Source organism: Carettochelys insculpta, chromosome 32 (genome assembly GCF_033958435.1).
Source record: "Carettochelys insculpta isolate YL-2023 chromosome 32, ASM3395843v1, whole genome shotgun sequence".
Classification (NCBI taxonomy): domain Eukaryota; kingdom Metazoa; phylum Chordata; order Testudines; family Carettochelyidae; genus Carettochelys; species Carettochelys insculpta.
The window spans coordinates 2,397,670-2,411,675 of NC_134168.1; the positions used below are offsets into that span (position 1 = coordinate 2,397,670).

General features: G+C 71.8%; 2 protein-coding genes across 3 annotated transcripts; both read left to right on the forward strand.

Annotated features, from left to right (window-relative positions):
- Positions 1 to 5,269, forward strand: OSGEP (O-sialoglycoprotein endopeptidase). Of its 2 annotated transcripts, XM_074982666.1 has the most exons (11): positions 1 to 330; positions 1,217 to 1,336; positions 1,542 to 1,717; positions 1,931 to 2,026; positions 2,815 to 2,864; positions 3,162 to 3,240; positions 3,447 to 3,512; positions 4,341 to 4,431; positions 4,543 to 4,618; positions 4,950 to 5,048; positions 5,132 to 5,269. In XM_074982666.1, the coding sequence occupies exons 1-11, from the start codon at positions 108 to 110 to the stop codon at positions 5,169 to 5,171; spliced, it is 1,116 nt and encodes a 371-aa protein (XP_074838767.1). In that variant the 5' UTR covers positions 1 to 107; the 3' UTR covers positions 5,172 to 5,269. The 2 variants fall into 2 exon arrangements, with proteins under 2 accessions (XP_074838767.1, XP_074838768.1); XM_074982667.1 differs by lacking the exon at positions 1,931 to 2,026 and having other exon boundaries at positions 3 to 330.
- Positions 5,270 to 8,708: 3,439 nt separating this feature from the next.
- KLHL33 (kelch like family member 33) lies at positions 8,709 to 13,824 on the forward strand. Its single transcript, XM_074982469.1, has 5 exons — positions 8,709 to 8,769; positions 9,864 to 10,620; positions 11,106 to 12,027; positions 12,335 to 12,505; positions 12,985 to 13,824. The coding sequence occupies exons 2-5, from the start codon at positions 9,876 to 9,878 to the stop codon at positions 13,511 to 13,513; spliced, it is 2,367 nt and encodes a 788-aa protein (XP_074838570.1). The 5' UTR covers positions 8,709 to 8,769; positions 9,864 to 9,875; the 3' UTR covers positions 13,514 to 13,824.
- Positions 13,825 to 14,006: the final 182 nt, after the last annotated feature.

Genomic DNA, 14,006 nt, shown 5'->3' on the forward strand with positions numbered 1-14,006 from the left:
CGGCGCCGGACCTGTCTCCGCGCAGGACGTCAGGAGGCGCGACACCGGTCGCTGCGGAGTGACGTTTTGGAGGGCTGGTCGCCGCGAAGTGACGTTTGGCCCGTGAGATGATTAGGGCGGAGCCGTCGCAGTGTAGTGACGTTCAGGCGCCACATCCGGCGCTGTGCAAGGACGTCAGGCAGGTCGGAGGGGAGCGGAGCGGCGGGGCCATGCGGGCGGTGACGGTGCTGGGGCTCGAGGGCAGCGCCAACAAGGTGGGGGCGGGGCTGGTGCGCGACGGACGCGTGCTCAGCAACCCCCGCCGCACCTTCGTGCCCGCGCCGGGCCACGGTGAGCCCCGCCCCCCTCCGAGCCCGGGCCCCGCCCCCCTCCGAGCCCGGGCCCCGCCCCCCTCTGAGCCCCTCCCCCTCTGAATCCTGGCCCGGGCCCCGCCCCCTCTAAGCTCCGCCCCCGGTCCCCGCCCCCTCTGAACCCGGGCCCCGCCCCCTCTGAACCCCTTCCCTTGCCCGGCCTCGACCCTCTGACCCCCGTGGCCCTACCGGCCCCACCCCCGCGGGAATGCCCAGCCTTGCCTCCTCCTAACCCCGCCCCCTGCCCGGCCCCGCCCCTCCTCACCCTGCCTCGTGCCCCCAGCCTGCCCAGCCCCACCCCTTCCTGGCCCCGCCCCCGCGCCCCCTAGCCCCGCCCCCATGCTCCACCTGCTGGCCCCGCCCCCCGCGGGAATGTCCAGCATTGCCTCCTCCTAGCCCCGCCCCCACGCCCCCTCCTAGCCCCGCCCCCGCGAGAATGCCCAGCCTTGCCTCCTCCTAACCCCGCCCCCTGCCCGGCCCCGCCCCTCCTCACCCTGCCTCGTGCCCCCAGCCTGCCCAGCCCCACCCCTTCCTGGCCCCGCCCCCGCGCCCCCTAGCCCCGCCCCCATGCTCCACCTGCTGGCCCCGCCCCCCGCGGGAATGTCCAGCATTGCCTCCTCCTAACCCCGCCCCCTGCACCACCCCCGCCCCTCCTCACCCTGCCTCGTGCCCCCAGCCTGCCCAGCCCCACCCCTTCCTAGCCCCGCCCCCACGCCCCCTCCTAGCCCCGCCCCCGCGAGAATGCCCAGCCTTGCCTCCTCCTAACCCTGCCCCCTGCACCACCCCCGCCTGCCCGGCCCCCCCCCTGCGCCCCTTCCCCTGACCCCGGCCCCCCCCCACGCTCTGGCTCTCTCGGTCTCTCCCAGGCTTCCTGCCGGGGCAGACGGCGCGGCACCACCGGGGCTGTGTGCTGGACCTGGTGCGCCAGGCGCTGCGCGAGGCTCAGCTGCAGCCCGCCCAGCTGGACTGCGTGGCCTACACCAAGGGTGAGTGAGTGGGGCCTGTGCCCTGGGGTTGGAGCTGTGCCGTGGGATGGGAGCTGCACCCGGGGGAGGGGGCGGGGCCAGGGCCCTGGCGTGGGAGCTGTGACCAGGTGAGAGGGGTGGGGCCTGTGCCGTGGGGTGGGAGCTGCGCCCAGGGGAGGGGGCGGGGTACCCCGTTGCCCGTGCTCAGCCCGTGCTCTGGCTGCAGGGCCCGGCATGGGCGCCCCGCTGGTGACGGTGGCCGTGGTGGCGCGGACGTTGGCCCAGCTGTGGAACAAGCCCCTGGTGGGCGTCAATCACTGCGTGGGCCACATCGAGATGGGCCGGCTGGTGACGGGCGCCCACAACCCCACCGTGCTCTACGTCAGCGGGGGCAACACCCAGGTAGGGCCGGCGCCTCGTGGGGTCAGGTCCCACCCGCCTCATCTGCCCGCCTGCGGCGCCCACCCGCCTGCCCACCCGCCTGCCCCGCCAGGTACCAGGGCCCCTCGCTAGGTCCTGCCCCCCCGCCCTCCCTCCAGGTACCAGGGCCCTTCATCCGGCTGCCCCCCCGCCCCCCAAGTGCGGCCCCCCCCACGCGCACGTTCCTCACGCCAGGTCATTGCCTACTCGGAGCACCGCTACCGCATCTTCGGGGAGACCATCGATATCGCCGTGGGCAACTGCCTGGACCGCTTCGCCCGCGTGCTCAAGGTCAGAGCTTGGGGGGCCAGGCTCCAGGGCCTGTCCCCGCCTCTGGGAGAGGGTCGAGGGCTGGGGGGGCCAGGACTCCAGCAGTCTGTGCCTCGCATTAAGTGCTCAGAGCAGGGGCTGGGAGCCAGGACTCCTGGGTTGTCTCCCAGAGCTGGGAGGGCAGTGGGGGCTGGTGGTTAGAGCAAGGGGGGCTGGGAGCCAGGACTCCTGGGTTGTCTCCCAGCGCTGGGAGGGCAGTGGGGGCTGGTGGTTAGAGCAGGGGGCCGGGAGCCAGGACTCCTGGGTTGTCTCCCTGGCTCTGGGAGGGCAGTGGGGTGCAGTGGTTAGAGCAAGGGGGGCTGGGAGCCAGGACTCCTGGGCTCTCCCTAGCTCTGGGAGGGCAGTAGGGTGCAGTGGTTAGAGTGGGGGTGCTGGGAGCCCGGGCTCCTGGGTTCTGTTCCCATGAGAAGAGTCCCTGCTGTGGCACTCAGGGTTGTTTGGGGTTGCCCTTCTTGGCTGGTTGCCCCAGTGTTTCGGCTCCTGGCCCTGGCACTGGGAGTGACGCCCTTCGGGCCTCTCCAGCCCTGGGCTCCGAGCCGGGCTGGGACAAGGTGGGGAAAGCCGCAGCCCGTCCCCCCCGAGCTCTGCTGGGTCCCAGGCCTGCCCTCCGCTCCCGCAGGGCGACCCCACAGCACAGCAGACAGACTTCCCCTGGCGTGGGGGGCCCCTCGGGACCTGGGGGCAAAGAGGTTGGGATGGGGCCCTCTGGCACCCAAATCTCCAGCATCACCCCCCTCTCTGTCTCCCAGATCTCCAACGACCCCAGCCCGGGCTACAACATCGAACAGATGGCGAAGAAGTGAGTGGGGCAAGGGGATAGACTGGGGGAGGGGCCGGGAGCCCGGACTCCTGGGTTCTCTCCCAGCTCTGGGAAGGCAGTGGGGGCTGGTGGTTAGAGCAAGGGGCTGGGGGCCTGGGCGACTGGGTTTTCTCCCGGCTCTGGGAGGGCAGTGGGGGCTGGTGGTTAGGGCTGGGGGCCTGGGCGACTGGGTTTTCTCCCGGCTCTGGGAAGGCAGTGGGGGGAGGGCCGGGAGTCCGGGCGCCTGGGTTCTCTCCCAGCCCCAGAAGCACTAGGAGTCGTCTCCTCGGTGCCCAGGGGCCAGAAGCTGGTGGAGCTGCCCTACACGGTGAAGGGGATGGACGTCTCCTTCTCGGGGATCCTGTCCCACATCGAGGTGAGGAAACTGAGTGCCTGGCTGGCCACGCCTGGTCTCCTGCTGCCACCCCCCAGCCCTGACCCCGCCAGCTCTGCCTGCCGGCCCCGCTCTTCTCCCTCCCCAGCCCTGAACCCGCCGGCTCTGCTCTTCCCCCTCCCCAGCCCTGACCCCACCAGCGCCGCTCTACCCCACCCAGCCCTGACCCCGCCGGCTCTGCCCCACAGGAGGCGGCTCACAAGATGCTGGCATCAGGCGAGTGCACTGCTGAGGATCTCTGCTTCTCCCTCCAGGTGCGAGGCAGCAGGCGGGAGCAGGGAGGGTCAGGAAGAGTATTGGGGGGGTCTATGGGGGGGGGCTGGGGGTTACAGGGTTCAAGCGGCACCTGGGGGGTGGACTGGCATGGGGGGGCGGGCTGCAGCGGCACCAGGTGGGAAGCAGATAGTGGCGGGTCCCTGCCTGGTGCTGGGGGCAGCGCAGGCCAGTGGGAAGAAGGAAAGCCAGTATGCCTGGGGCTGCAGGGCGGCTGCGGGGGGTGGAAACGGCCCTGGGGGGCTAGGGGGAGCCCTGCAGGGAGGAAGTGGCCCTGGGGGGCTGCAGGGAGCCCTGGGGGGAGGAAGCGGCCCTGGGGGGAGCTGGTGGCCCTTGGGGGCTGTGGGGAGGAAGCGGCCCTGGGGGGCTGCAGGGAGCCCTGTGGGGAGGAAGCGGCCCTGGGGAGAGCTGGTGGCCCTTAGGGGCTGTGGGGAGCCCTGGGGGGAGGAAGCGGCGCTGGGGGGAGCTGGTGGCCCTTGGGGGCTGTGGGGAGCCCTGGGGGGTGGAAGCGGCCCTGGGGGGAGCTGGTGGCCCTTGGGGGCTGTGGGGAGCCCTGGGGGGAGGAAGCGGCCCTGGGGGGCTGCGGGGGGGGCCTGGGGGGAGGAAGCGGCGCTGGGGGGAGCTGGTGGCCCTTGGGGGCTGTGGGGAGCCCTGGGGGGAGGAAGCGGCCCTGGGGGGAGTTGGTGGCACTGGGGGCCTGCGGGCGGCCCTGGGGCGAGCAAGCAGCGCTGGGGGGCTGTGCAGGGAGCTGGTGGCCCTGGGGGCTGTGGGCGGCCCTGGGAGCCGAGCAGTCCCCCCCACCCCCCCAGGAGACGGTGTTCGCGATGCTGGTGGAGATCACGGAGAGAGCCATGGCGCACTGCGGCTCCAGGGAGGCTCTCATCGTGGGCGGCGTCGGCTGTACGTACGGAGCCCTGCCCCCCCTTCCCCCTGCCCGGGCTCTGCTGAGGCCAGCCCAGCTCAGCTCACATGTGCCCTGAGCCTGGTGCTCAGCCTGGCCCTGCCCCCCAGGTAACGTGCGGCTGCAGGAGATGATGGGGATCATGTGCGCGGAGAGGGGAGCCCGGCTCTTCGCCACAGATGAGAGGTACCAGCCGCATCGGGCTCCAACCACTGCACCTTACTGCCCTCCCGGAGCTAGAGAGAACCTAGCAGTCCTGGCTCCCGGCCTCCCTGCTCTAACCACCAGCCCCCACTGCCCTCCCAGAGCCGGGAGAGAACCCAGGAGTCCTGGCTCCTGGCCCCTGCTGTAACCACCAGCCCCCACTGCCCTCCCGGAGCCGGGGAGAGAACCCAGGAGTCCTGGCTCCTGGCCCCTGCTGTAACCGCCAGCCCCCGCTGCCCCCCAGCAGTGGGGAGACCCCAGGCGTGCGCCCCGCGGTGCAGCCTTCCGAGGGTCCCGTCTGCCCCCCCCGCAGGTTCTGCGTCGACAACGGGGCCATGATCGCGCAGGCCGGCTGGGAGATGCTCCGCTCCGGGCAGCAGACGCCGCTGGAGGAGTCCTGGGTCACGCAGAGGTAGCAAGGCGCCGGGGGGGACCTGGGGGTGCCAGGGCGGCTGCCCCCCAGCTCCCCGCCCCCACTCTCTCCTCTCTCTCCAGGTACCGCACGGACGAAGTGGAGGTGACCTGGCGCGATTAACCCCTTCCGGGCCGCGGCGGCTCCCCCCAGCCTGCGGGGGGTCGGGGTTCGGCTGGCCGGAGCTGGGCCCTCACGCAATAAAGACACTGGGTTTTGTAGCTACGGTTCCTGTCCTGAGCCGGGGGCAGCCCCGGCCCCACAGCGCCCCCCACATGGCCTGACAGCTGTCTGGGGGCTGTGGGTGCAGAGTGAGGGGCACCGACTGGATTGGGGGCCAGGGTCTGTGGGGCGGGAGCGAGGGGCACTGGTGGGGCTGGGGCCATGGGGCAGGGGGGAGGGGTAGCAGCAGGGATGCGGGGGGCAGCAGCTGTGTGAGGGGCACTAGCGGGGCTGGAGCGAGGAGGGGCTGGGGGGCTAGGGGCAGGAGTGAGGGGCACCGATGGGGCTGGGGGCAGTGGCGGAGCTGGAGGCCGTGGGGCGGGAGTGAAGGGCAGCTGTGGAGCTGGGGGGCTAGGGACAGGAGTGAGGGGCACCAGTGGGGCTGGGGGTCAGGGGCCATAGGGCGCTGGGGGGTGGGGGCCATGGGCAGGAGTGAGGGGCACCAGTGGGGCTGGGGGTCAGGGGCCATTGGGGGGTGGGGGCCATGGGCAGGAGCGAGGGGCACTGGCGGAGCTGGGGGGGCGGGGGCCATGGGGCGGGAGCGAGGGGCACCGGCGGGGCTGGCGTAGGGGTGAGAGTTGGCACCGGGCGCTGCGTAAGTTACAACATTTAACGTTCGCAGGGCGGTGGGGGACAAGGCCGGGGCTGGGGGCCCTCGGCAGGGCAGAGCCGAGGGGTGTCTGGCAGCGGGGCTGGTCCGTACGGCAGGGCCCTGCTGGCAGCGGTGGTGGGGGGGGGCGTGTTCCTGCCGCCGGTCTGTGCCGGGGGGGTAGGGGGTTGGCCCGTACGGGGCCAGCGGAGCAGTCCGTGTGGCCGGTCTGTAACGGGGGGTGATCTGTGCGGCCGGTCCGTGTTGGGGGGGGGGGGTGGTATGTGCTGGGAGTGGGGGGCTCCCCTCACTGGCAGGAGAGGGGCCGGGTGTCCTGGTTGCTGTGGATGAAGGCCGGGGCGGGCGCAGGTCCCAGGTCAGGGTCTCCAGCCAGGCCACGTAGAGGGCACCGGGGCAGGCTCCTGGGGGGGGGGGTAGTGGGGGGCACCTGGGCCACCCCCCAGGGCCTCCCTTGTGCCCAGGCCTGTGATGGGGTTCAGGGGCCCCCAGGCTCTGCACCCATCTGCAGGCAGGAGTGTGATGGGGTTTGGGGTCCCCCAAGCTCTGCACCCGTCCGCAGGCAGGAGTGTGATGGGGTTTGGGGTCCCCCAAGCTCTGCACCCCGTCCGCAGGCAGGAGTGACTCTCACTCAGCAGGAGAACAGCGGGTTTATTAGCTGACAGGACACAGCGTCGTACAGAGGGGTCAGTGCAGCCGGCAGAGACAGCCAGTCCCATCCATGCTGGGGAGAGGAGGCCCCGAGGGGCCCCCAGAGCCGGGGCCTGGCCCCCTCCTTTGTCTCTCTGTCCCCCAGCCCAGACTCACTGCTTCCCACTCCCAGTTCCAATTTAACCCCCTCGGGCTCCACCTCCCCCTTTGTCTGCAGCCCAGAGTGTCACCTGGGCGCCAGGTTACCCTCAACAGGAGCCCCCCCCCCCCCCCCCACACACACACACAGAGAGAGAGAGAGAGAGCGCGCAGCTCTGCGCGCTCGCGCACACACACACACACACACACACTCTCTCTCTCTCTCTCTCACAGGGCCCCAGTGGCCCCTGCTCTGATCCCAGCCCCCCACGGGGTTCCCCCCAAGGGCCTCCCACCTGCCCGAACCCCACTGACCCTGGGACATGGACGCGCACACACACAGAGCAGGTCCGGTTCCCGCCGGCAGGGGGCGCTGTGCCCGCCCCACACCCCCCCACTGCAGGGGGCCGTGGGCTCCGCTGCGCAGGTGGGGGGGCGGGGATGTGGGGTGCAAGCACGGGACCTCGCGCCCCTGAGCCAGGCCACGTGCTCCTCGGCGTCGCTCTCCCCCGGGGGTCCTGTGGCGGGGGGGGGGGGGCGGGAGAGCACTGGGGGGATCGCCCCCCCGCTGTCCTTGGAGGTGCCCCCCGGCCCCACACTCACCCATCAGGCTGACCCCCCTTGGGAAGGCGCTGACGACGTCCACCAGGGCCGGCTGGATGCTGGGGGCACCCGGGAGCCCCAGGGGCCGGAAGAGGGGGGTGGGGCAGTCCACAGGGGCTTCCCCCCACCCCGAGACTGCTGCCCCTCTTGGCCTCCTCAGGTGTTACAGAGCTGTCCCCCCTCCCGCCCTCCTTTCCTCTACCCCCAGCGCCACAGAGAACCCAGGAGTCCTGGCTCCCGGCCCCTGCTCTAACCACCAGCCCCCACTGCACCCCCAGCGCCACAGAGAACCCAGGAGTCCTGGCTCCCGGCCCGCTGTGCTAAGCACCAGCCCCCACTGCCCCCCAGCACCAGGGAGAGAACCCAGGAGTCCTGGCTCCCGGTCCCTGCTCTAACCACCAGCCCCCACTGCCCTCCCAGCGCCACAGAGAACCCAGGAGTCCTGGCTCCCGGCCCGCTGTGCTAAGCACCAGCCCCCACTGCCCCCCAGCGCCAGGGAGAGAACCCAGGAGTCCTGGCTCCCGGTCCCTGCTCTAACCACCAGCCCCCACTGCCCTCCCAGCGCCGGAGAGAGAACCCAGGAGTCCTGGCTCCCGGCCCCTGCTCTAACCACCAGCCCCCACTGCCCCCCCAGAGCCGGGGAGAACCCAGGAGTCCTGGCTCCCGGCCCTGCTCTAACCACCAGCCCCCACTGCCCTCCCAGAGCCGGGGAGAACCCAGGAGTCCTGGCTCCCGGCCCCCTGCTCTAACCACCAGCCCCCACTGCCCTCCCAGCGCCGGGGAGAGAACCCAGGAGTCCTGGCTCCCGGCCCCTGCTCTAACCACCAGCCCCCACTGGACTCCCAGCACTGGGGAGATCCCAGGAGTCCTGGCTCCCAGCCCCTTCTCTACCCACCAGCCCCTAACCCTAACCCTAACCCTAACCCTCCCAGCACTGGGGAGAACCCAGGAGTCCTGGCTCCCGGCCCCCTGCTCTACCCACCAGCCCCCACTGCCCTCCCAGAGCCAGGGAGAACCCAGGAGTCCTGGCTCCCAGCCCCCTGCTCTAACCACCAGCCCCCACTGCCCTCCCAGAGCCGGGGAGAACCCAGGAGTCCTGGCTCCCAGCCCCCTGCTCTAACCACCAGCCCCCACTGCCCTCCCAGCGCCGGGGAGAACCCAGGAGCCCTGGCTCCCACCACCCCGGCCCCGCTTGCTCCTAGATACCAGCTCCCAGCAATGTCTCTCCCTCCTCCCCAGCAAATCTCCCCCTCCGCCCCCAGCTGGGCAGTAGAGGGGCCAGGACACCCCACCTGCCCCTAAAATCACACCCGCGTGCCAGGTCGGCCGCCCCGGGGCGGGGGCAGTACGGGGGCCAGGACACATGGGCTGGCGGGGAGCCCGGGTGCCCAGGCAGGGCTATAATTAACCCCTGGGACCGGGCCAGCGTCCCACAGCCGCCGGCCTGCAGGCCTGGGACGCGACCCCGACCCCGACCCCCGCCCCACACGGGACCAGCAGGTAGGGCCGGGCGGGTGGGGGGAGCTGGGGGCAGGAATTCCGGGGGGGGGGGGGAGGCCTGCACACCCCACAGCAGCTACTCACACGCCCCATGCAGTGACTGCGTCTCCAGAACTGCACACCCCACCGCACACACACAGCAGCTACACACACACACACTCACACACAATCACTGCACCTCCACGTCACCTCCCCCCAACCACATACACACAGCAGCTACTCACACTCAACAAGCAGTTTGTCTCCACAACTACACACCCTCACAACTACACAACCATACACACACGCCATGTAGTAACCACACCTCCACCCCCCACACACAAACATGCAGTGACTACACCTCAACTACAGCCCCAAAACTATGCACTGCACACACAGCAGCTGCACGCACACAACAGTGCCTGCTCCTCCACAACTACACACCTCACAACTACACACACACATGCAGCTAATGTAGCTATGCACACACACCACACACACACTAGCTGCATCTCCCAACTACACACCTGCACCCCTCCTTATGCACCCTGCAGCCGCACGCAACTACGCATACTGCCAACTACACACCCCACCACAGCCACAGAAACTGCCCCACACCAAACACACCTCACGCCCCAACACACGTTCCCCCACCAGCAGCCTGACACCACCACACATCCCCATGCAACAACTACACAAGACACCACAACAACACAGCACTGTTGGAGCAGACCACACCCCATACACAACACAAAGTACCCAACAACCCCCCCCCCCAACACACACACACATCAAACTGCCCCATATACACAGAGCCACAAACAACCTCCAATACACACAGCTCACACCCAGCCCAGGGCAGGACTGGCTGGCTGTGGGGCAGGGAATGGGGCAGGGCCTGGACCCTCTAGGGGCACCAGCTGTCCCTGGCCCAGGGCAGGACTGGCTGTGGGGCAGGGAATGGGGCAGGACCCAGCCCCCCTAGGGGTGCTGGCTTCCCCTGGCCCAGGGCAGGACTGGCTGGCTGTGGGGAAGGGAATGGGGCAAGGCGTGGCCCCCCTAGGGGCACCAGCCCCCCCCGGCCGGCTCAGTCCCTTCCACACCTGTCCGTGCAGGCACACAGCACAATGTGGCCGCGTGAGTCACTGGCGGTGGGCGACACGCCAGAGTTGGGGCTGACGCTGGAGCAGGATGCGGCCGAGGCGCTGGAGCCGGGGGAGATGCCGGAGGAGGATGTGGCCGAGGCGCCGGAGCCGGGGCTGACGCCGGAGCAGGATGCAGCCGAGGCGCCGGAGCCGGGGGAGATGCTGGAGCGGGATGCGGCTGAGGCGCCAGAGCCGGGGGAGATGCCGGAGGAGGATGCAGACGAGGCGCCGGAGCAGCGCTGGGAGCTGCGCAGTGAGGCCCACGCCCGCGGGTTCTTCGAGGCGGCGTGGGAGCTGCGGGCGCAGGGCCAGCTGGTGGACGTGGTGGTGACAGCGGGTGCCAGGCGGGACCCGGCCCATGGTGTAGTACTGGCCGCCGTCAGCACCTTCTTCCGCCAGTGGCTGGAGCAGGGGGCGGCCGGGGAAGTGGCCGTGAGCCCACCGGCCACTCCGCCCACCTGGGAGGCCCTGCTGGAGTTCGCCTACACCGGGGCCGTGGCGGTGGCGCCGGGCCGGGCCGAGGAGCTGGCAGCCGGAGCCCAGGCCCTGGGGGCCCCACGGGTGGTGGAGCTCTGCAGGCGGGCAGGGGCAGGGGCCGGGCCGGGGGCGCAGCTGAGCAGGAGCCCTGAGGAGGAGCAGTGGGAGACGCTGAGGGCCATCAAGGCGCTGCACCGAGCCGGGGTGGGCTGTGACCTGGTGCTCAGCTCCGAGGGCCAAAACTTCCCAGGTGAGCCGGGATGGGGGGCGGGAGCGAGGGGCTGGGGGTCTGGGCATGGGCCCGAGCGAGGGGCAGGGCGGCTGGGCATGGGCCCGGCCGGGCAGAGGGGCGGGAGCAAGGGGCAGGGGGGCTGGGCATGGGCCCGGCCGGGCAGAGGGGCTGGGGGGCAGGGGGGCTGGGCATGGGCCCGGCTGGGCAGAGGGGCGGGAGCAAGGGGCAGGGGGGCTGGGCATGGGCCCAGCCGGGCAGAGGGGCGGGAGCAAGGGGCAGGGGGGCTGAGCATGGGCCCAGCCGGGCAGAGGGGCTGGGGGGCAGGGGGGCTGGGCATGGACCCAGCCGGGCAGAGGGGCCCGAGCAAGGGGCAGGGGGGCTGGGCATGGGCCCAGCCAGGCAGGGGCTGGGAGTGAGGGGCGGGGGGCCTGGCCAGGCGGGGGGCCCAGGGGCCGGCCTCGGGGCACTCCGGGGCCCGGCCTGACCCCCGTCTCTCCCCACAGCGCACCGGCTGGCGCTGAGCTGTGGTTGCGAGTACTTCCGGGCCATGCTGTGCGGCGGGATGCGGGAGTCCCGCCACGGGGCCGCCCCCCTGCCCACGCTGCTGGCCCCGGCCGAGCTGCGCCTGCTGCTGCCCTTCGCCTACTCGGGCGCGGTGGCGGGCGGCTGGGGGGAGCTGCTGGCGGCGGCCGAGACGGCCCTGCGGTACCAGGCCTCGGGGCTGCTGGCGCTGTGCCTGGGGGCCCTGCAGCGGGCGCTCACGCCGGGGCGCTGCCTGCGGCTGCTGGCCTTCGCCCGGGCCTACGACCTGCGCCTGCCGGCCGCCGCCGCCCGGGCCTATGCGCTGGCCCACTTCGCCCGGCTGGCCCGGTGCCCCGGCTTCCCGGCCCTGCCGCTGGACGAGCTGCTGGCGCTGCTGGCCTGCGACCAGCTCCGCGTGGCCGGCGAGCTGGAGGCGCTGGAGGCCGCCCTGCGCTGGCTGGAGGCCGACCCGCCCGAGCGGCTGCCCCACGCCGAGGTGGTGCTGGGCCACGTGCGCTTCGCCCTGCTGAGCACGCGGGAGCTGCGGCGGGCGCGGGCGGCCGAGCTGCTGGCCCCGCCCGGGCGGCTCTACCAGCTGATGGCGGCGGCGGTGGCGGGCGAAGGGCCGTGCCGGGTGCGCACCCCGCCAGCCGCCCTGGTGGTGTGCGGGGGGGATGGGCTGGCCCCCAGCCTGGCCACCCGCCGGCCCAGCGCCGAGCTCTGGTTTGCCCACCGCTTCCGCAGCGGCGTGGGGCTGGTCAAGGAGGTGGAGTGGCGGCGGCTGGGCCAGTTCCCAGATGGGCCCCGATTCCGGCACGCCGCCGCCGTGCTGGACAACGTGCTGTACGTGCTGGGCGGGAAGCGCGACCACTGCGAGCGCCACGTGCTGGCCACCGCCTTCCGGTGAGTCGCACCCGGGGGGGAGGGGCAGGGACCGGGCCCCAGAGTTGGGGGGCGGACTGAGATTGGGCCCAAGCATAGGCAGGGGAGGGGCAGGGGGGCTGGGATCGAGCCCCAGAGTGGGAAGGGCAGGAATCGGGCACCAGGGCAGGGGAGGGGGGCAGGGACCAGGCCATAGGACGCAGGGATTGGGCCCCAGGTCAGGGGAGAGGAGCACGGATCAGGCCATAGGGGGTAGGGATCAGGCCCCAGGGAGGGCAGGGGCAGGGATCAGGCCCGGGGATCCCACAACTGTCCCCTTGCCCCACAGGTATGACCCGGCGCAGGACTCCTGGCAGCGCCTGGCCGACATGCCGAGCCCCCGCTACTCCTTCCCGGCCGTGGGGCTGGGCGGACGCCTCTACGCCCTGGGGGGCAGCTCGGCTGACGCCTACTGCACCGACGGGGTGCTGTGTTACGACCCCCCTGCCGACGCCTGGAGGTGAGGCCCCCCCCCGGATGCCTGGGTCCCCTCCCCTGTGACCGAGCCCCCACACGGGGGGGGGGGGGCAAAGAGCCCTGGCCTGGGGGTGTGGGGGCCACTGGTGCCAAGTCAGGGGGGTCCATAGGGGATAGACTGTGCGGGGGGCTATTTGGGGGTTCCAGAGGAGGTGGGGGGACCATAGGGGATATTTTGGGGGGCCATGGGGGATATTGGTGGGGGAGCTGTGGGATATATTTGGGAGTTCCATGGGGCATTGGTGGGGGGCTGGGGTGAAATTTTGGAGGGTGGGGGATATTGGTGGGGGGCTGTGGGAAATATTCGGGGGTTCATAGGGGCATTGGTGGGGGGTTATGGGGAAGTTTTTGGGTGATCTGGGGTCCCACAAGGTCATGGGCGGGGGACTCCAGGGAGTGCTTGGGGGTCCCATGGGGCTCGCTCCACCTCACCCCCCTTTCACTGGCCGCCCTCCCCCACAGGCCCTGCCCCCCGCTGCCAGCCCCCCTGTGCGGCCACGCGGCCTGCGCCCTGGAGGACTCGCTCTACGTCTCGGGGGGCTGTGACGGCTCCCCCCACTGCCAGGCCTGGCTGCTGCGGCTCCCGCCAGGGGGCCCCCCGGCCCAGCTGGCCTCCATGCTGGAGGAGCGGGCCGGCCACGTCATGCAGGCGCTGGGGGGGCGGCTCTACGTGGCCGGGGGGCTGCGCTGGGGGGTGGGGAGCTATGCCGACCAGCTCGCCTGCGAGGTCTACAGCCCCGGCCCGGACGCCTGGGTCCGCCTGCCCCCACTGCCCCAGGCCCACGTGGGGGGGGCGGGGGCCGTGCTGGAGGGGGAGCTGCTGGTGCTGGGGGGTTACAGCCAGAAGAACGGCTGGGACACCCACCTGGTGCACGCCTACCAGCCGGACATGGGGCGCTGGGTGGGGCTGGGCGCCCTGCCCCACGCCTGGGCCGACCTGCAGGCCTGCGTCCTGACGCTGCCCCCCGCCCGCCGGGGGGACCTGGAGTGAGGGCCTGAGCCCCCCCCCCAGTGCCCCCCAGCAGCTGAACAGGCCTCCCTCAGCCTGCCCAAATGGGGCACCCCCTGAACCCTCTAGAACAGGCCTGCCCCCATGCCCCCCCAACAGGGCCCCCCCAGAATGGGACCCCCTCTAAGTCCCCCTAGAACAGGGGGGCCCAGCTGCTCCCTGTGGGGTGGGGGTCTGTTCCCCCCAGGGAGGGTCCCCACTATTCCCCCAAACTAGGGGCCAGCCACTCTGTGGGGGGTGTGGGCCTGCCCCCCAAACAGGGCCCCTCTCCGCCACCTCCCCTGGGGACCCCCACTGGGCACCCTGCACTGACCCCCAGGCCCTGTGCCGGGGGAGGGGTAGGGAGGGTCAGGGCAATAAAGAGGTTTCTGCTCCCCCCGCCTGGTCATTCCCCTTGGGGGGCGTGTGGCTCACGGGGGTGGGGGGGGCGGGCAGCTCTGAGGCTGCCAGGGGGTGTCAGGATGCCCAGACTCCT